Raw genomic sequence first — 22,831 nt, forward strand, 5'->3', positions numbered from 1 at the left:
TTCTGTATTATTTCTTCAGGTGTCTGAACACACACAGTTAAGTTGGATCCTTACCTGCATGGTCAGACTACCTCGATTACAACATTTACACCAGTGGAAGGTAAATGCCAGTGATCTGATTAATAAACAGAAAGAAGTTCAGTCTCCATTGCAGCTGTTTTTTCCCCTCTGTTTGTGTTTGCATTGGGCTCTGGAAATCCTGAGTTTACTGTCCTCCCTGACCCGCTACTCACCAGTGGCTAGACCAGCATCTTTAACCTTGCAGCCTCAGGGTATGAAACCGAAAGTAAAAGGGTTTTCCAAGATCCCTTCCAACTGAAAAAACTGGATAAAAATATCCAGCTTTTTAATTATTTGATTTTATCTGTGTATGGTTGACTTAGAGTGACCTTTGAGTAGACTTGGTAATGCCTTTGAATGTACCGCATTCTAATGAACAATCACCATTTCTGGATTACTGGACTCTGGAGTTGCCTCCACCAGAAGTAACTGGCAGTAAGGCAGGAATGTTTCCATTGTGGGGAGACAAGGCAACATGTTTTGTTTAACAATTAACCAAGTTGAGTCCAGGCAACAGTTCAAACCCACAGAAAAATTAAGCCTGTTCTTTTTCTAAGGTCAACTGAGAAATATAAATTGGATAATTCATAGTACTTTACTTCCATATATTTTTGCAACTGGATAACTTGAGGGTAAGTAGCCTTCAGCTTTATCAACACTAATTTCAGCATTAAGCTTCTTTCCAGCGTATATTCAGGGCCACTGATTTCCTCAAAAGCTGGATCAGAGGCCTTCAAGTGTGCTGCAGGAAGAAACAGCTTTAAAGTGGCAGTGCCCAAATAAGAGGTACTGGTGATGGGGCAGAATCATTACCTGCCAGGAGTTGGAAACAAAATTTTGTAATGTAACCTACCATAGTTTGGGCAAGACTTTCCTATTTTATCATAATATTATAATGCTAGGTTGAATGCTGAAATCCTTTTATAAGAACTGATTTAATGGGAAATGCTGCCCTTTAAAATAATTTCTGAGGGCCTCCTGATAACATGTGACTAGTGAATACACTGATATTCTGGGGAATCCTTCCCAAGGGTCTGTGATTTCCTATTTGTGGGGAAAACATGGATTTCAAAGCCAGCCTTATCCTAGAGTATGTTATACTGCCTTCTATGGTTCTTCCTTCATTAACAAATACTGGTGATGCCTTCTGCTAGTTTCACCACACCGGGTGCTGGAGGTACAGCAGTCACCAAGAAGGATGGACGCAGCCCCTTTCATGAGGCTTGTAGTCTGTATGGGAACTGACAATTAAACAAGCCATCAAAGTGTGAAAAGTTTTAGGAGGGAAAGGTTCCAGTTCTATGGGAAGATCTAAGAACCCCTAGCTGGGTTTCGATTGGGACAGTAAGGGGCAGAACAGTGGGGTGGAAGGGTGGGGTCAGGGCTGCTGGGATCAGGGTTATTTGGAGGATCGGTGAGATCACACAGATGGGAGGCATCTGGGGCACATAATAGGCACCCAATAAATGTTAGTGCTCCCTAAATCTCTCCCCTTCCTTTGTAGCTTCAAGATCCAGTATTCTAATATTAAAAGACTGTAAATCCAATGCATTAGCACTTTTTAAAAATTGGATTCACTCATTCCCAAACTAACCTTTAATTATAATTACCCAGTGATCATTGCAAACTGGCCTTTATCATGGACACTGTAATGAGGAGAGATTCTGAAGGAACTGTATATTCAGACTTTGAAATTTCCTGTAAGTGGCCTATATAGCATTAGTAGTGCTGTGAGCTAGAAACTACCTGAAGTAACCAGAAGCTTGTAACTAAATTATGGAACATTAAGATGGTTAAAGAGAGAAGCTGTTGTTTTCAGCCCCAGCCCCAGAGGGTGTGTCTGCATTTTGGTTGGGGAAGCCCGAGTGGTGAGCACAAGCTCTTGGTCCTTAAAAGGGTGCAAGTTTATAAATTCAGTTGTTCGGTTCATTCAGAAATCCTTGGATTTCAGGGAAGTGATTCATATTAACTAAACAAATAAAACCTACCTATACACCAAAATGTCCATTTATCATTTTATACATAAGAGACAACATACCTGGGTCTTAGCAGTTACCAGTCTGCACATAACAGTCCCTGCTAATAAGTAGCTCTACTCAGAAAGCCAGACTGCCTGCAGCAAGGGGGTCAGAGTCACACAGGCTCGTACTCAGCCTGTGCGGACTGGTAGTTCACAGTCAGCACCCACTGCTCACCAGCTGTCAGGTATTTCCAATAACCACCTCTAGGGTTCCCACCAGCTTCCCTGTTAAGGAGCTATTCTGGTCTGTTGTTTACTGAAATCTCTTTACTCCCACTGCTTTAACACCCGAAGATCAAGACAGATCATTAGGATTGGTCAGATGACAATATCTCTTAGTTTCACTTTTTAATGACATGATTTTTGTTGTTACTGTTTTTTGTTTAATGCGATTTTAAAGGAATATGATAGTTTTGTCAATAGCACAGTGTGAGACTTTTCAGGACGTTTCCACAGGCAAACAGTAGGACATTTGATGTTAGCTAATGTTAATTTATAGAAATTTAATTTCATGGTATTTTCTGACCTCCCCTGTGAAATCTGGAATTTATTTGATTCGGAGCCTAGAAAACCTTATGCTCTTGCTTTAATAAAATGAAAAAGAAATAGTGACAGTGCAGGATCGTTTCCAGGGGAAGTAGGTTCACCTTATTCCCACCGAAACCTGGAGCATAAGGACAAGCCAGCTGGAAGATGGCTGGAGCTGCTAAAAGGAACTGAGATAGAATGTTGTTACAGGTGGCTTCAGATCACCCTTTGCTTTAAAGGTTTCTTAATTTCACATTAGCATTAGGTTCATGTTGGATTTGTTTCCCTCCTCTCTTTTCACCCTCATAGGCAAAGACTGCCACGGAGAAGCACAGCGGAACAGTGGGCCTGCTCACATACCCAGTGCTCCAGGCAGCCGACATTCTGCTGTACAAGTAAGGGGCAGGGCTCACCCTGGTTGTAGATGTGCTCGTGCTGACAAGAGAATGTTTCACCTAGCTCAAGAAGATCTGGTTCACGGGGAATGAGGGGTGCAGAAAGGATCAGACATCTATTCCCCAGTTAATAATACGAAATGATAGAGTATGTTTCAGTGTTGAAACTAATAGTGTTAGGAGCTAACACTTAAATAGCACTGGCTATGTGTTGGAAAAAGTTGTAAGTGCTTTACATACATTAACCCATTTAATCCTCACAACAACCTTATAAAACTTATACCATTATCATCCCCATTTTACAGATGTGGAAAAATAAGGCACCAAGTGGTCAGTAACTTGCCCAAGGTCATGTGCTAGCAAGGCTTGGACCCAAGATTTGAGTCTAGAAAGTTTGGGTACAGAGTCTGTGTTCTTAACCACTATGGAAGATATCCTTCCCTAGTAATAATTACACTTCAAGGGTTTTAGTGGGGAGGGTATAACTCAGTGGTAGAGTGCATGCCTAGCATGGATGAGGTCCTGGGTTCAATCCCCTGTACCTCCATTTAAAAAAAATGTGTTTAAAAAATTATTTTTGTGTTTATTTCTCATATAATCTAGACTTTCAAGCAATGCCATCCAATAGAACTTGCTGCGACTATGGAAATGTTCTGTATCTGCATTTATTAAGACCGTAGCCACTAGCCACATGAGGCTATTGAACACTTGAAATGTTAACAGAGGAACTGAATTTTAACTTTTATTTAATTTTAATGAATTTAAATTTAAATAGCTGCCCGTGGCCAGTAGCTACTGTATTGGGACCTGCAGGTTGAGAGCAAGTCTTTCAACATGATACAAGGTACCCTCACTTTTCTTGGCCACATAATCTATATGTCAACTACTACTGCCACTTACAGGTCTCAAAACTACAGTCAGAGGATGCCAATGCCTGTCCCCTCTGCAGTGCTGGCCAGGGCTTCTGACCCCACTGCTTTCCCAGCTCTTCCCTGCTATCCCCACATCACCCTCCTTGGGCCCCCACTTGGCCTTCTAGAAGGTAAAGCCTCCTCATTAGTGTGCACTCATAGCCAAGCCTGGCCACTGTGAAAGCTTCTGAGGAAAGAGAGAAACTCTGTGAGTCTTCTTACCCCTTACCCCTAAGGACTTGACCTCATTAAAGTGATTCTTCCATGGGAAATGTAGAATTCTCTGCATGTAAATGTGATAATAGCATGGAGATGACAGTATACGTACCCCATGACATGACCCCAGAGCCCTTGCGCCGTTATGATGGAAACAACCAGAGCAGCTGCTGAGCTTCCCACATAATGAATTTCCACGAGTACATGCAGGCTGTCTTTAATTCTGATCCAAACTTGTATGTTGAGAGTATGTGTCTGTTTGTTGTGTTAACTTGAATGCTGGACTCTTGATAGCATTTATTATTTACAATGAGTAACTTCTGACTTATCCTGGGAACTCTAGAATACTTTTCTCCAAGAGTAGCAAATGAAAGTTTAATAAGGGTCTAAAGATATATATTCTAGTGAGGTAACATGTTTACTTAGAAAGATTCCGTAAACAACCTTGATTTTGTCATCCGTAAAGATGAGAAAAATCCTTGTTAAAGGATTAAAACTATGTCTGTCACTTGACTATGATCGATGATGATGATGTCTTTGACGATCTCAATCTTACATCTAATTTCATTTTCAAGGGCTACTTCTTCATAAAACCAAAGGCTGCGATTTTTCAGCATCAGGGTTTGGAAGCACACAAGCACAGTAGATTTCTTTAACAGTTCAAGAGCTCAAGGCTGTGTAAAAGAGTAAACTTGAACAAGAATGATTGCCCTCTTGGTGAGCCATGGAGCACAGAGTGGGAAGAAAGTTTAAAGGGCCTCTTCTTCAATTCCCTTGCTTTACAAATACGTCCTAGTGAGGTGAAGCAATTTGCCCAAAGCAGTGCAGTCAGACCGTGGACAGGGGAGCCTCAGAGCGTGATTATGGTCTGCTGAAGCCAGTGCTCACCTTCCTAAAGGAGCCAGTTGTTCTGTTAGGAGGCAAGATCGTCACATGAGCAACCAGAGCGATACATGATCGTATATGCTAAAGTGATGATGAATTTGTTTTTATTGATTGCCCAAAATACAACTGGCAGAATGATAAAATACTACAGTTTCTTTCATCTGTAAAGTGGGTTAATGGGACATAGCTCAGGGGGTTATTAAACGAATTATGTATGAATTGATATTACCTAGTATGTACTTAATACAAATACAGTACAAGCAACATTTTACAAGACTGACAATGGCAAAAATAGTTCCTTAAGATCCTCCAATCTGTCATACAGTCCACCTTTTCTCAAGCCAAGCCTGAGATTGTCAGTGTCCTCTTTCCTTACATGAAACAATTATTATTTCACAGGTGGCAAGTAAACACCAAGAGCTTCCTGATAGCTTCCTGTCTGCCTCATGCAGTCACCACATCAGTAGGTTCTCACAGTTAGGTCAGGCTTCCAAGGATAAGCAGTTCTTTTTCACCTCAGTTATTCCCCAGCCCAGTCCTGGTAGCAAAAAAAATTCCCAAACTATAAATATTCCTTCTTTAACTCATACTGATCTACTTGGTGGTTAGAATATTCTTAGTAAAGAATGCCATTAGATGCTTTTCTTTTCCTACTTTCCGAAAGGAGGATTTTGGTGGCAGATTTTTATCTGTCTCCATCAGGAGTCTGGCATTTTGCATATAACTTGGTAAAACAAACAGATAAAAGTCTTTTTCTATCAAACTAGGTAATTATCTATATTCAAGATGACTGTCTCCTACCTTAGCCCAGAAACTGTCTACCTCTAACGCCGTAATTAGACCATAGATGTGGAGCTGGTACCTGCAAGCTCCTTTTCTTAGGAGGAATAGCCCTGAATTTCCCTCCTGTCTAGTCTTAGGCCAGACCTCCTGCTGCCAGCCACAGATGCTCCAGCTCATAGACTCTGTTCCTTTGGGCTCTTTTCTCCTGCCATCTTCCTTTGAGGGTACCCAGGGGTGCCGTGGCCACATCACACATATCCCACATTTCCTGGGCATGTGTGTCATTTGGACCACTGCAAAGCCTGCAGACAAGTACAGTAAAACCAGCTCTGTTTATGACAGCATTTATTCTGCTAACATACATTTCTCTTCTGTCTTATCATGCTTCCTTCCAAGTTTAGAGATTCCTAATTGCTCCATAATAAGTAGCAGAGGCAGAACTGAAACCCAGGTCTGGTTTTTAACCTGCACCACTGTTTTCCCTATAACAGAGCTCAAGCACTTGGGTGTATTTTTTGTTTGGTTTTGTTTCAGATATTTCTGGATTTTGAAAAAGTTCATCTTTAGAATGTCTGTGAATATATACATTATAAGTATAAATAAATACACAAACGAAAAGTAGATAGATGGATACAAAAAAATCTATATTTTCTCCCACCAGCAAATCTATGTGAGTTCTTCACAAAATGTTGATGTGCAGGGCAAGTATAGATTTCATGTTTGCTTTTGGCCAAATCAGCACTAGAATGAGTGGTACCTGGTGGGCTGGAGAACAAACATGAGGGAAGGGAATGGAAGAGGAGCCTTCCAGATAAGTGTGTGAAAGATTTATGTAATTGTTCGGGCAGAACTTGGTAAGGAACCCAGGAATGGCCAGCTGAAACCATCCTAAGCTTGAGAGTATAATAAAATAGCAAGTATTTGAAGAGAAACAAAATACCCCCAAATAACTAGTGTTTATAGTTTTTATTTTGCATCTGTGTTATTTTTCTAAATATCTAATTTCAAATAACTTGATGTATATTAAATAAATATTTCTCTCTCTCTGTATATATGTAGATATATACATAAACACGCACATAGCTTTTATTAATATGTAGCAAATACTTGTTAAATACCTATAATGCCACTAATCCAGGAAAAGTCACTATGCATGGACTTGAGGGAACGGGAAGAAGGAATTCACATGTGGTGAGCCTTGTTTGTTAGGTGTCATACTAGCTGCTACATATACGGTATCTATTCAGATTCTCACAACAGCTCTGTAAGATAGTTAGGTGGCATTACTCCCATTTTACAGATAAAGGAAGTTTTAGAGAGGTACCACTAATTCGGCTCAAACAGAGATGAGAGTGCTTTTCTGGGCTAATCGGTTTCTCTTTCTCAAGAACCTGAAGAGGGAGACATGGGAAGAGGATAAGAAGGTAGTGAAAGCAAAAGCTGAAATGACATAGGAAAACGTGGAAACAGAGTCCTCAAGGAGCTATGAGCAAGAAGAGCCAAAACCAACCAAAGTGAAGAGTATGGAGAGGAAGATGCCTGGTCAGAAACTTAAGACTTGGTAATTCCAGAGAGGAGCTGAGTCGCCATAATGTTTGAGGATCAGGCCACTGCCATTGAGGACAGCTGAGATAATGGTTCCCAAAGCTGCTTTGGGGACTTCCAGTTCTTGAATTACATTTTTTCTCTGTGAGGCCAGACTACCCTAAATTTTTATGAGATCCTGAGAGCTGCTGGCCAGTCCTCATTTCAGTGCTGATGTCCACATACTTACTTGCAACTGCCAAAGCAATAATTTCTTCTCTTTGTGTTTCACTTGTGAGCTACTGGGCAATTGCCTACGCTAAACCAGAACCCTACTGGAAGATAGTCTTAGAAATGTAGCTTAAGGCTGCTAGCCCCTGAAGATCAAGGAAAAGCGTAGAAGGGAGAGAACAGTGCTGAGGGGTCAACAGACAGTCCAGTACACACTCCAAAAACCAAGGGGAGGCATTTTGTACACTTTTAAGGACAGAGTGAAGTGATTCGATTTGTACTTTTAAAAAAGGGCTGATTAAAAGACAGAGAATGAGTTGTTGAGGGACAAGAGCGGTGGGGGCAGTCTATTAAAAGGCTCTTCCACTAATCTACTTAGACCATGATGGTGACAGTGAAGATGAAGAGAATGGAGAAATCTTTTTTTTTTTTTTTGGATTATGGTCTTATTTATTTTTTGTCTACTTGCACATCAAATTTGAAAAGCTCTCTCATAATTTTAAGCTTTTTTTGTTTTTCTAGAAGCTTTCCCGCTGATATTTCATTATAGTTTTAGTGTATACATCTTTTTTCCCTAAAGTATAGTCAGTTACAGTGTGTCCATTTCTGGCATACAGCATAATGTCCCAGTCATGCCTATATGTACATATATTCATTTTCATAATCTTTTTCGAGAATGGAGAGATTTAAGAGATGTTGGGGGTAACATGGATAAGACTTTATAATGGATTGGATGTGTCTGAGAAAGCTGTCAGGGACGACCCCAGGTTTCTGACTTGTGCAACTGGATAGATGGTGTTGCCATTCACTGAGATAGGGAATACTCTAAGAGGACCAGCCAGAAGAATTTATATCTTCAATTGGTGTTCTCTCCTCCTGGAAGACTTAACTCCCTAGAAGACAAAGTCTTGTTTATATCTCTCACAGTACTGGCACGAGGCCTTGCACATCATAGGTCTTCATAAATAATTGCTAAGTTGAGTATACAGTACAGTATACCCAGCAAGCAACCAGTGGTGGTTAAGTAATCCTTTACAGAAGGAAAAACAGCACCGAACTCCTTTCCCAGTCAGGATGGTTAAAGGCAGCAGCACTGAAAATGCACAAACACAGCCAAAAAAGTAGGGGGAAAAAATAAGAGAACAGATCTCTGTGAGCAGATATATGTAGGCAATAATTATTCATCTGGACACTAATCCTGCCAGAGGGGTGGAGTGGATCCTAAGGAAACGTAGAGGTAACTAGGAACTAAGCGAAAGAAAAACGGTTTAGTCACCAAAGAAGAAGATCAGACGCATTATTATGTGACAGAAGTTGTAACAATCAGAATTATGAGAGACTTTTGTTTTATGTTGTGTCTAAGAAAGTACTGTCAGGATAAGTGAAAAAAAAAAAAAGAAAAAGAAAATGGGGGGAGAGAGAAGAATATTAATATGGATATCATTATGGACAGTATAAATTTTAAAAGAAAAGCACTAAATTATTTGAAGTGAAAGGAAGACTATGAGGAGGGAGGTTGAAAATGTGAAGAGAATAAGCCCCATAAGCGAGCAGAATCAAAGACAGGCTGAATTAATGTGAAGTGTAAACTCAATGGATGAGAACTAAGGGCCAAGATAAATTATAGGAGGTGAAAGGAGCAGCAGGAGCAGAGCGAGGAAAGGCTAGAAACAAACAAACTGAAATCAGATGAAAAAGCCAAGTGGAGCAATAGGTCCAGGTGAAAAAAATTAAAATTTTTTAATCCTTTTTTTTTTTTTAAAGCCAAACCTCACAGAATTGTAAGAAAAGAGGCAAGGCTCCGACATAAGGCAGAAACGCATGCAGAGTCATTATGAAAACTAAATGTGTTTTCTGTTTAGTTTGGTTGCTTTGTGAATCTGGAACCATTTTGACATGTGGAAATATTCATTTTGATGTGCTTAAAGTGTATTGATTATGGTAATTGTTTTTTCTGTGTTGGTTGCAGTCCATTGTGATTTCCTATGGGCTACTGTAGTTGCTTTTTAACCTGCCCTGTTGGCTAATTTGGTTTAGGGGAGTCAAGCTGACCTCTGCAGGTCAGCCTCACTGTAATTACAAGATGGGATTGCGAAGTCCAGTCAAAGAAGAGGAATTTAGAAGGATGGGACATGTGCATGTACACCTCCAAGAGGAATGTGTACAGGGTTGTGGACACTGATGGGAAACATAAAAAGGAACATTCTTGTTTTTACCACTCACTGAGCCAGTGACTTTCGGCTCCAGGCTGCGTGGAAGAAAGCACTGGACGTGGCCTAACAACCGTGTTGTAGAATTGCCTAGTCATTCACTGACCTTAGAAGAGAAACTACATCCTGATCCTCTTTCATGGTCTCTGGATTTTTGTCTTTTTCTTCATTATTCTCTCTGTTTTCCTTAAATTAAAAGAATCCTCAGAATTCCTATAACATACCATTTATACTTGGGGATTACCCAATCAGATATGTGACCTGTCAGTCTGCAATATGTATTCTACCCAAATCAGGATTGCTGCCCAGATCTGTGACTGTCCCTGGGATTATATGTTGATATTTATGTTTGTGGTGTGAATCAGCTATCAAAAAGTGAAAATGGTCCTGGTTTGAAAAAAGTCACAATGTACCTCACACCAAGGGGTCCCTAATAGTATCTTTTACCATTTTGTCCTTTATGGTGTCAGATAGTAATGAATATATAGTATGTGACTAGCCAATGCTTGCTGAGTTCTCGCTGTCGAGTACTACGCTTGGTTTGCTCATTTAATCTTGGAAACAGGAGTATGAGGTAAGCACCATCGTTATCCTCACTTTAAAGAGGAAAGGGAGGCTCAGAAACTGGAAGAAAGTTGGCTAGTAACTCAATAGCAGCTGGCGGAGCTGTGATTTAAACAGTCTGATCATGAGCTGATTTGATTATCATTTTTCTCTTGGTATAAAACTGTATAGACTAAAGTTACTCCCTCTTAAGATCATTTTGTTTATTGAATAAATATTTATTGAGCACCTCCTACCTAACAGGCAGCTCTACCAGGTGTTGGAAATAGGTTGAAAAACAAGACAGGCTTTCAAAAAGCTAGCAGGAGAGAAAACAACATACAATTAAACGAACAAGTGAAATAAAATAATTAGACTTGGATTAATACTATAAAGAAAATCAATAAGATACTGGGGAAAAAGAATAAGAGGGCAGAGCCAACTTTGGAGAGTGTAGTTAGGGAAGGCTTCTCCGAAGAGGTGACATTTAAGCTTAGACCTGAAATAAAAGCACTAGTGGGCAGGAGTTAAGGAAGGAACATTCTGGTAGAACAGAGGAGCAGTCTGTTCAGTAGATCCAGCTCCCTGCCCTAAACATTTGAATTACAGTACTTTCCAGGATACACGATTGCTTTTTCTGTCTTGATAGGATCTAGCAGTGGGAGAGTCAGTGGTCTCTTACAGGTTTATTTCAGTGTATTGTTAGCTATTAACTATTATTAAGTATTAGCTACTGTTTCCATTCTTACTAACATATTGGTGCACTTCCTCCAAACCAGTTTCTGAGGCTAACACTCCTTGTTTGCACACTTTCTTCCAGGCTCCAAACTGCAAGAGTTGCATGCATTATTATACTCACTCCTCAAGAAATCCCATAAGTAGGGACTATTATTAATAAAAAAAAACATATTTAGATTAAATAATTTGCCCAGGAACACCCAACTGATGAGTGACATAGCAGGACTCTGACCCTAGAACTGCCTGACACCAGAGCCCCTTACTCAAACAACTGTGGCCCCTCCTGTATATGAATACACATTATATGTATTTTCGAAAAAATTTACATCCCGGGTTTTTTTTTTTGTCATATTTTTCCACATCATTAAGTGTTTTCTGCCTTTTGCTATATAGATGGTGTTTTCTTTGCTTTCATCTCTTCCAACGACTTGGAAGGTGTGCATTCTGTTTTTAATTCTGGTAGTGATCATCTTTAAACAAAGACCTCCCACCTGAGAACATACAGGCTATTTATTCAGAGTTTGCCAGAGCAGGAGAGCCAGCCACTGTCACTCTGTGTTCTGCAGACTCGAAGGCAGGCAGGGTCGTGGAGAGGCTTGACTAGAAGTGGGGCATCATATGTGGTTGGCTTGGGAAGCATATTTGACTCTCTCTGGTTGCACAGAGCTTGGACGCAGAATTGGGATGTTGGCAGTCATTGACCAAGTCTTGACTGTGCTGGGCCCCTTGCTGTAGAGACGTGGTTTGGCTTCCTGGGCTCGGTGCTCCAGAGATTTTGGGTCAGAGTTTTCTGGTCATGTAATGTCTGGACATTGTCCACTTGTATATGTTTCTCACTCTTCAAAATTACATTTTTGAGTCTTTTTTAAATCATTCCAGATAAAAAATGATATGGTATCATGTAAGATGGATTATTAATCACACTTTCAGGTTCTCAGTCTATATTCACACTTCCTTTTGATTTTGTAAACTAACCTGGGATTTTTCAACAAAGATTGTTGTTATAAATGGCTTGATTTTAGATTATTTTCTATTTTGAATTGTTACCAAAACTTAGACGTAATGTTTTTATTCTTTACAGCCTATCTTTATACCTTGGCATCTCCATTTCCAAGTTCTTGAGTCCATAGATTTGAATCAAAAATTTTTCCAGTCCTTTACATGCCTGAGAATTTCTTTCTGTTCAGCTTGCCTCATCTGTAAAATGGGATGAAGTACAATAATAATACATTAAAAATTCTTAGTAAAGTGTACAGCATATGGAAAGTATACAATAGCTATTAGCTACTTTATTATCATCATAATAATGATCATTATAGTTCACATCTAAAAGACAGCATGGCTAGATTTTTAATGCTTTTTTCTCACAATCCTATAAACATAGTTCCATTTTGTGTTATTAACCTGATTTCTCTTATTTTTGTCGTTATTTTTGACTGTGATGTATAGGATTTTTTCCATTAACTTTGTGATTTACAAATTTTTCTGGGTTGTGTTTTGTTGTGAGTCTCTAGGGTTTTTTTCCCTGAAACCTGCCTAGTTCCTTGAATATGCATACTCAGTTTTGTCTACCTGTTATTTGCCTGTCATACTTCTTTCTTTTTCCTCTTGCTGTGAGGTCCTACAGAGCTTCATGTTTCTCTTCCAAGGTCACTGATATGACCTGTCCTTAGGATTCTGCACCTACTGCTCCTGATTCTTCTATTGTGTGTTTGATTTTCTTTAATTCATCATTTCACTTTCTCTTCATTTTATTATTTTCTATCACCACCTGTTTTTCTCCTTTTCTGATTTCTTGCTCATACCTTATAATAGCCATGGCTTTTTGAATCCTATTGAGGTTACCAAGTAATTTTCTTTAAGAAACAAAATAGAACAGGGGGAAGGTATAGTTCAGTGGTAGAGTGTGTGCTCAGCATGCATGAGTTCCTGGGTTCAATTCCCAGCACCTCCATTAAAAACACAAAAACAAAACAACTATAAAATTAACTTTCAAATGTTTGACCTTCCTCAGGATCTAAAGGGTAAAATTCCCTTTCCTTTGTTCCACAATATTTTTCATAGGCTCTGTTTTGGGCTCTTTTACTTGTTTGTTTGTTTGATTGATTGGTTGATTTTTTATGTAATGGGCTTTTCTTTAACATTTTTTATTGATTTATAATCATTTTACAATGTTGTGTCAAATTCCAGTGTGGAGCACAATTTTTCAATTATACATGAACATATATATATTCATTGTCACATTTTTTTCTCTGTGAACTACCATAAGATCTTGTATATATTTCCCTGTGCTATACAGTATAATCTTGTTTATCTATTCTACAATTTTGAAATCCCAGTCTACCCCTTCCCACCCCCTGCCTCCTTGGCAACCACAAGTTTGTATTCTATGTCTGTGAGTCTATTTCTGTTTTGTATTTATGCCTTGTTTGTTTGTTGTTTTTTAGATTCCACATATGAGCGATCTCATATGGTATTTTTCTTTCTCTTTCTGGCTTACTTCACTTAGAATGACATTCTCCAGGAGAATCCATGTTGCTGCAAATGGTGTTATGTTGTCGGTTTTTATGGCTGAATAGTATTCCATTGTGTAAATATACCACCTCTTCTTTATCCAGTAATCTGTTGGTGGACATTTAGGCTGTTTCCATGTCTCGGCTATTGTAAATAGTGCTGCTATGAACATTGGGGTCCAGGTGTCATTTTGAAGTAGGGTTCCTTCTGGATATATGCCCAGGAGCAGGATTCCTGGGTCATATGGTAAGTCTATTCCTAGTCTTTTGAGGAAACTCCATACTGTTTTCCACAGTGGCTGCACCAAACTGCATTCCCACCAGCAGTGAAGGAGAGTTCCCTTTTCTCCACAGCCTCTCCAGCATTTGTCATTTGTGGATTTTTGAATGATGGCCATTCTAACTGGTGTGAGGTGATACCTTATTGTAGTTTTGACCTGCATTTCTCTGATAATTAGTGATATTGAGCATTTTTTCATGTGTCTATTGATCATTTGTATGTTTTCCTTAGAGAATTGCTTGTTTAGGTCTTCTGCCCATTTTTGGATTGGGTTGTTTATTTTTTTCTTATTGAGTCGTATGAGCTGCTTATATATTCTGGAGATCAAGCCTTTGTTGGTTTCATTTGCAAAAATTTTTTCCCATTCCGTAGGTTGTCTTTCTGTTTTACTTACAGTTTCCTTATGTATTCGGCTTTTAAAAATCCATATCAGAACAAGAAAACTATATTCAAATAGTGCCTGTCAGTAGACAAAATCTATGAAAGGCCCTCGTGTCCACTGTCTGCGTACCTTGATGCTCATTGAAGTCCCTGCACAGAATCCAACAGGAGGACAGAATAGTGTGCTGTGCTCCTAACCCAGGTGCTTGTGTTGCTCAACTTTGTTAGTATTTCTGGTCTGAGATAGATTTCCTCCTACTGTCTGCCTAGCTCTTGCATTCTCTGAGCAGATGTATCATGTGAAAAAGAACAGCCTTACCAGGATACTCTGCTTCCAGGTCTCATCCTGCCTCAGTCTCTCACCTTAAGCAGTTTACTTTTTCATTCATTCATTCAACAGGTATTCCTTGAGTGGAGCCCATCCCCAGTCAGAAAACATTCTGTTTCCTGGGGTACAGTAATGGACAAGGCAAACAAGTCTGTGCTGTTATAGAATTCCATTCTCATTCTTATGAAGAAACAGTGTACCGTGACCACTTCCTGCTGCCTCCACTGCTTGTAATGTTTCCTGAGAGCAGAATGTAGAAAGAGTCAGGCTGATGAAGAGAAAGGGTTCCATATCAGAATATCAGTCTAGCTGTGACAGAGGGATGTCTGTCCTCATCTCCAGTTGGGATAGGTTTCCAACAATGGGGGCATTTGCTCTGACTTTGCAGGAAGCTCAGTTAGTTGCTCTTTTCAGTTCAGTTCTGTTGATTTCACAGTTAATGAAAAGTCTTCTCAAATTCTGTTTTAGGTTTAACTCTTCTTTTTAACACCTTTATCATGGTACGATTCCTGTACAGTAAACTACACATATTTCGGATGTACAATTTGATGAATTTTGGTAGATGCATACACCAATGAAACCACCACCACAATCAAGATAGCTAACATTTCCATCACTCCTCAAGAGGTGCAAATTTCAAATTCCCAATTTATCTCTTCCCACCCTCTTAAGACTCCTAGTTATATGTTTGACTCTTGATGCTAATTTTCAGTTATTTTTTTTCCTCTGTCTTCCAGAGTATTTTAGTAAGAAATTGAGACAGGTTATCTTGGACTGCAATGCTGACATCATTTTAAAACTGGAATGTTGATTCTTTAGTGTTGAGTTTGGAAGTAAACATGGGATATGTAATACCAATGTCTAGTAGGAAGGCAGAGATCCAGTCCTAACCCTTCAGAGAGATGGCAGAGCTAGGGACAGAGCCCTAAAATCATCAGAAGAGAAGGGACATGTGGATCCTCAGGTGAAAGTTAATAAGCTCTCCAATGATGGGAGAGAACTACAGAGCCATGACCATGTTTTCAGAAATGTCAACATCTGGGGGACAAAAGGAGACTAAGCCAACACGTTGCCCTCTGTTGATTTGATTTTCTTTTTACTCTCCTGAGAAAATTTATACATGAATGAATAAATATTCATCAGGGCTTGGTTATCCACTTAGCTAAATATGCATGATGACCCTGGACTTTTTTTTTCCACCTCATAAACTGTCCCTCTTTTTGGCCAAGCTAGAGAAAAGTTGAAATCAGAGTTAGATAATGAGTGAACCTCTAGTTATTTGAGATATGTGTCTTGAGCAGTTTTCTGAAATACAGTCTACCATTTCAGAATTCTCTTTCCTACATAGCTACCATTATTTTAAGGCTTAGCAAATTCCAGGCACTGTGGTAAGCACTTTACATGCATTATCTCATTTAATCTCCACAACAATAGTATGGGGTAAATATTAATACTCCCATTTTATAGTAAGAAAGTTTTCTATGATAGAAATTCTATGATTTACCCAAAGTCACATACACAAAAAATGAGAGTAGCAACTGCATAGGTATTTGAGAGGCTATATGAAAACATAGCTAATGTTCAGGGATTTTTTTAATAAATAAAATATATTGCTTCTGTGCAAAAGATGTCAAAGAGTTGCTTTGACACCTACTGCTTATTCTAACATTCAAGACGTTTATCAACATTTCCTTTGGAGATATATTCAGAATTATTTTGCGATATAAAAATTAGTTTCTTAACTGGCAATCATACCTTGTTTTTGGCTGAAAAGTATTGAACACTCATTCAACATATTTGTCTCCACAGGACTTTTGGGTTATTATAAAAAATAATTTTTTTCACTTGAATCAAAATTTCTCCCTATGTAAATATTCAAAAGAATCTGCTGCAAAATAATGTACGCTCCTTATAGTTCTGTAACTATAGTAAGAAACACTTTTATGCATCTATTAAAATTCTGTTAATGAAGAACACATAGAATCATGGGAACTACCTGTTATGCTAACATAAAAGATGGTATGCATATTACAACTGCAGTTATGTAAAAGTATGCATCCATAGAGACAAAAACAAAGACTAGAAAGTAATTTGCAGAAATTAAGTATGATTGCAAAATTATGAGGGATATTTCAGAATTTTTCAAAATCTTCTCAAGTCTAGTTACTGTAGTAAAGTAGCTAGTCTTTTTTTAAAATTGAATTAACATATACTCTTATGTTAGTTTCAGGAGTACAACATAGGAATTTGATGTCTACATACATCTCGAAATGATCACCATGAAAAAGTCTAGTTACTGTCACCATACAAAGTTAATACAATATCGACTATATTTCCTATGGTGTACATTACATCTCCATGACTTAATCATTTTATAACTAGTAGTTTGTACCTCTCTATCCCCCCTATCCATTTTGCCCACCCTCCAACTCCCATCCCCTCTAGCAACTACCAGTCTGTTCTCTGTATCTGTGAGTCTTGTTTTATTTTGTTTTGTTTGTTCATTTGTTTTGTTTTTCAGGTTCCACATATAAGTGAAAACATACAACATTGGTCTTTCTTTGACTTACTTCACTAAGCATAATACCCTCCAGTTTCATCCAGGTTGTTGCAAATGGCAGGATTTCGTTCTTTTTTATGGCTGAGTAATATTTTATTATGGTGTGTACACACACACACACACACACACACACACACACACACACCCCACAGCTGCTTTTATCCATTCATCTGTTAATGGGCATTTAGGTTGCTTCCATATTGTGGCTATTGTAAACAATGAACATAGGGGTGCATAAATCTTTTCAAATTTATGTTTTTATTTTCTTTGGATAAATAACCAGAAGTGGAATTGCTGATTCTTATGGTAGTTCTATTTTTAATTTTTTGAAGAACCTTCATACTGTTCTCCATAGTGGCTGCACGAATTTATATTCCCACCAGCCGTGCACAGGGGTTCCCTTTTCTCTGCATCATCACCAACACCTGTTATTTCTTTGTCTTTTTGATTATAGCTATTCTGAAGGATATAAGGTGATATCTCATTGTGGTTTTGATTTGCATTTCCCTGATAATTAGTGATGTGAAACATCTTTTCATGAGTCTATTGGCCATCTGTGTGTCTTCTTTGGAAAAATGTCTATTCAGGTCCTCTGTCCACTTTTTCATCAGATTTTTTTTTACATTGAGCTATATGAATTCTTTGTATATTTTGGATATTAACTCCTTACTTGGTATATCATTTGCAAACATCTCCTATTTGGTAGTTTGCCTTTTCGTTTTCCTGATGGTTTCCTTCACTGTACTGTTTAGTTTGATATGGTCCCATTTGTTTAATTTTGCTTTTTTATTGTCCTTGTCTACGGAGTCAGATCCAAAAAAAATCCTTAAGACTGATATCAAGGAGATTGCTCCCTATGTTTTCTTCTAGGAATTTTATGGTTTCAGCTTTTACATTCAAGTGTTTTATCCTTTTGAGTTATTTTTTGAATGTAGTATAAGATACTGGTCCAGTTTGATTTTTTTGCATATAGCTGTCCATTTTTCTTAGCACCATTTATTGAAGAGTGTCTTTCCCCCACTGTCTATTCTTGCCTCCTTTGTCATAGATTGACAATACCTGCATTTATTTATTTCTAGGCTCTCTATTCTGTTCCATTGATCTATGTGTCTGTACCATACTGTTTTGATTACTGTGTAGTTTGAAAATCTAGGCTAAAGTAGCTAGTATATATCAAATCAAGTCAGACAGCGTATACTTTGAAATCAAGGCTAAAGTAGCTAGTCTTTATGGTAATCAAAGCTGCCTTCATTTCCTTATGCTCTGAACAACCATGTTAAATAAACCAGTAGCTGTGGACAGTCATTCGCAAGGAAAATAATATCTCTGACAGTTTTTCAAGGACGACTAATTAACCATGGGGCTAGGAGATACTCTCTATAACGAAGTACCATAGTTTTGTAGCAGTTTTTCTTTCCTGTGGTTGTTTTTAAAAGTTGTTATTGTTCCACTCGTATGTACAATTATCATTTAAATATTCAAGTTGACTTTAAGGCTGCTGCTCTCATGGGAAGAATGTTAAGCATTCTTGATCAAGAAACTGCAGCATTTTATAAACTGTATTATCAAATGTAAATTCCTAGCCAGACATTAAAGACTTAAAACTACCTGTCTCCTTCCCCAGTAATATTTTAGTATAATTTTCCCCCTCAAGACTTCTCTATAATGATTAATTCTTCCCTTGTTTTATGTACCTCCTCATGATCCAACACTGCAAACTTTATATATGGGATTAAAATAATTAAAGTCCCTATATTTTGATAATTTTTGTTTCACATCTTCATTTTTTAATAAAATAAAATATTGCAGATAAAATTCAGGCCCTTTGTTCCTTTCCCCAGACCCATTCTCTTTCCTTCTTTAGAGGCAGCTATGATCTTGCATTTGTGGAGGAATCTCCAATATGTTTTTGTACTTTTATATATGGACCTATAAACAATATATAATGTTATTGTATGTACTTTTAAGATTTACAAGTGAGCAGCTACATGCAAAAGACAAGTAGAGAAGACTCTACATGTCTTCTGTGACTTGCTTTTTTCATTCAACATTGTTTTGAGATCCATCTACATTGTACTAATAGATTTTGTTCATTTATTTTAAGTTCCCTGGAGAATATTAATGGTCTCGTGATTGCAGTTTACTTGAAAACAAAGGAGCATATTCCAAAAAGATCTTAGGTTACCCACTGTGTGACAAGGAGGGAAAACTCTTGCCCAAAGAGCTTTCTGCCATCTTTGATTTGGAGAGTGGGGTGGAGTGTCTTTCAAGTGTAAACACCACCTCTGAAGTAAAAAGCATCTGGTCAAGGCTAGGATAATATGTGCCAACTGGGTGAGGGAATGGGGAGTAGTTTAAAATACAAGTATGCTTAGAGCATATGCTGTTTAAGATACCATTCCTCCCTCCCAGCAAGAGCCTGTCACACTGGTGTTGATGGCTGTGTTCTTCTGCTATGGAAGAAACAGAACTAGAGTAGACAAACGTCTCTTTGGCATTTGTCCGATACACAGATAAAGACTTGGGTCTCAACATTCCCTCTGTAGCTGGTGAACATTTGTTGAACACCAACAGTGAAATAGGCACAGGAAATGCAGCTGCTTGCAATATCATTTCAGTGTAAGCAGGAGCCTTGCTGAATTTTCCTGCCTGTCTTTTATTAAAGGTCCACACACGTTCCTGTTGGAGAGGACCAAGTCCAGCACATGGAGCTGGTTCAGGATCTAGCGCAGGGGTTTAACAAGAAGTTTGGGGAGTTCTTCCCGGTGCCCAAGTCCATTCTGAGTAAGTAACAAATGTGAAATTGTTAAATCAGGGTGCATTTGGAAGAGAGGATTGGATGACGGACCGAGGCTTGGAACTTTCTTGGGACTAAACTTGGCTTTGTCATGGATAGGCTTCAGGATTTGTAATGAGAATTGTATCCTTTTCTGTAATGTAATGTAGGACTCTTCAGATTATTGAAAAAAAAAAAACGAGGAAAGTTTGAAAAATATGGGAGAGACTAGAAACTAAAAATAATCATTTTTGTTATAAAATATTGCATTATATATATAAAAACACATCTCATTTAGTAGAGCAGGTATCTTTCCCTGTTCTGTGGTTGAGGAAAGAAACTAAGGCTTGGCAAGGCTGATACTGTGTCCAAGTCATGGATCTGGTTGGTGGCAAACCTGGGCCCTACATTGAGGCCTCTGGTTCCAAAGCCAGTTGACCTTGTGTTCCCTATTCACGAAGTCAAAAGTGTAAGAACTGCCGGATCATAATCTAGATATAACAAGAGGGCATTCATTATCCTCGCATTCTGCCTTCTTAAATGCACGACCCAGACGGAATGTGCAACCTACCTACTGAATCCAAAACCTCGCCTGCAGCTTGCAAGGCTGTGCTGCGCTGGAATCTTCTCGAGGGAAGAAGCTGTAAATCTCTATCAGCATTTTGGTAGCAATGTAAACTTGTGGTAAGGGCAGAAATCACTGAATTTAAGCTCTGTCCATCGTTATTAAGCTGACAGCATTTTAGAGAGTGTAACTCATGCCTAGTATCAATTTAGAAGCATAAGGCGGCTGTAAATTTCTAAGTTATTCCGACAGTTCACACAAAGCCCATGCATTGAAATCACCTTCTTTTAGCAATAAGGACTATTTTAATGCTTTGACCAATTATTATTTTACCTATTTTAACTTTATATGTTTCTGTAAAAGCCATAAATTAGGCAATTATTAATAACATTGGTTTATGAAGCACAGCTTAACATCTTGATTCTATCAGAGCAATAAACAAGTCACTTGTTTCTTTCTCACACGTGTATATGTGTGTGTTAGCAATTACTTACATAATCATGGGTAAAGAAATGGAAAGATGCCACAGGTTGTGTAAACCAGCACGAGGGCAGGAGGGGCAGTGGTTGTTGGCAGGGGTGATTAACCAGTAGGGAAGACCAGAGGGGAAAGAAATAGACAATATTTGTTAACAGGTATTCACAGCAAAAACAGTATGATTGATACAATTTCATTTGTGTAAGATTGTACATTTTTATGTATATATGTACATTAAAAGATGCATCAGAGGGAGGGAGGAATGAATAGATGGAGCATAAGGGATTTTTAGGGCAATGAAATTATTCTGCACGATACTATAGTGGTGGCTACATGTCATTATGCATTTGTCAAAACGCATAGAATGCACAACATCAAGAGTGAACCCTAATGTAAACTATGGACTTTGCTTGATAATAATGTGTCCTGCCATGTTGGTTCATCGATTGTACCAAATATGCCACACTGATGAGGGATGTTGAGGGTAGGGGAGTATATATGTGTGAGTGGGGAGGGCTGTGTGCAAACTCTCTGTATTTTCTGCTCAATTCTGCTGTGAACCTGAAACTACTCTTAAAAAATAGTCCATTAATAAAAAAAAAGATGCATGAAAATATCAACAGAATACTGACAGAAATAACTAACATTTCTAACATCTTCACTTTCATGCTTATATAAATTGCTTGAATTTTTTTTATAATGAGCATTTGGTATTAATTGGGTAAAAATAATAAAGTTACTTGATCTTCTTGGCACTTCTTAAGATCTAGACACTGACATTCCTACTGGTGTTTTTTTTTTGTTTTGTTTTTGTCTTTGTTTTTTTGGGTCTGGGTTTTGTCTTTCGTGCCTCTGTGTTGGTGTTTCCACCTAGCATCGATGAAGAAGGTGAAATCCCTGCGTGATCCTTCTGCCAAAATGTCGAAATCAGACCCCGATAAACTGGCCACTGTCCGAATAACAGACAGCCCTGAGGAGATAGTGCAGAAGTTCCGCAAGGCCGTGACGGACTTCAACTCGGAGGTCACCTATGACCCGGCCCAGCGAGGGGGCGTCTCCAACCTGGTCGCCATCCACGCGGCAGTGACCGGACTCCCAGTGGAGGAGGTGGTCCGCCGCAGCGCTGGCTTCGACACTGCTCGCTACAAGCTGGTGGTGGCAGATGCTGTGATCGAGAAATTTGCTCCCATTAAGAGTGAAATTGAAAAACTGAAGATGGACAAGGGCTACCTAGACAAGGTTTTACAAGATGGGTTGGCGAAAGCCAAAGAATTAGCATATCCCGTGTGCCAGGAGGTGAAGAAATTGGTGGGGTTTCTATAGGAAGTTTCGACTAATCACAAAAAGGCTTTTATATCTTGCCGTCTACTCACTCCAATAAAGGCAGCTTTCCTTACCAGGGAACAATTAAAGTTTGTGGACGCTTTATTTGGGACACCTGATTATTGGCTTCATTTGATGAATAATGATTTGTAGCCTTCAAATAGAGCAGTGTTCTAAATCACATCAGCAACATTCTGTGGCAAAAACAAATCAAACAAACAAACAAACAAAACCCACCGAAGAAGGCATAGGTATCTGAATCCTCAGTTATTTGAGACACACTCTTTGGCCTTAATTTATTCACACAAATGTGATTGAGGTGAGTAGTATTTGGCAAACAGGGGTATCATTGTGTCTGTCTGGAGTACTTATTGTCACAGGTGCTCACTTACCTATCCCAACCCTTTAAAAAGTAATATAATAGACATAGTCCTTGGGCTGCAATTGGACCAATTTGTATTCAGACCTCATAAAAATAAGTTGATGATTATCATTCATTCGGCACTGAGATGGTACCTGCTTTAATGTATTTAATCAGCTTAACTTATTTCCTGAGAAACCACACTGACTATTCTAGCAAGGAT

At 38.7% G+C, this 22,831-nt stretch overlaps 1 protein-coding gene and 1 long non-coding RNA gene across 5 annotated transcripts in view; one reads left to right on the forward strand and one right to left on the reverse strand.

Moving 5' to 3' along the window:
- WARS2 (tryptophanyl tRNA synthetase 2, mitochondrial) overlaps positions 1 to 22,337 on the forward strand; it is an 86,326-nt gene extending 63,989 nt beyond the window's left edge. For all 4 annotated transcript variants that reach the window (XM_006216139.4, XM_072967897.1, XM_072967899.1 and 1 more), the window contains 4 exons: positions 20 to 100; positions 2,918 to 3,003; positions 19,772 to 19,890; positions 21,799 to 22,337. In XM_006216139.4, the coding sequence (XP_006216201.1) occupies positions 20 to 100; positions 2,918 to 3,003; positions 19,772 to 19,890; positions 21,799 to 22,247 (735 nt within the window). In that variant the 3' untranslated portion in view covers positions 22,248 to 22,337. The remainder of the gene's footprint in view (positions 1 to 19; positions 101 to 2,917; positions 3,004 to 19,771; positions 19,891 to 21,798) is intronic.
- On the reverse strand, positions 11,533 to 14,630 carry LOC140698236 (uncharacterized). Its single transcript, XR_012075864.1, has 2 exons — positions 14,538 to 14,630; positions 11,533 to 12,241 (listed from the first exon to the last, which is right to left on the reverse strand). It is a non-coding gene; the product is annotated as an uncharacterized lncRNA (long non-coding RNA).
- Positions 22,338 to 22,831: the final 494 nt, after the last annotated feature.

This window comes from Vicugna pacos, chromosome 9 (assembly GCF_048564905.1).
Source record: "Vicugna pacos chromosome 9, VicPac4, whole genome shotgun sequence".
NCBI lineage: Eukaryota > Metazoa > Chordata > Mammalia > Artiodactyla > Camelidae > Vicugna > Vicugna pacos.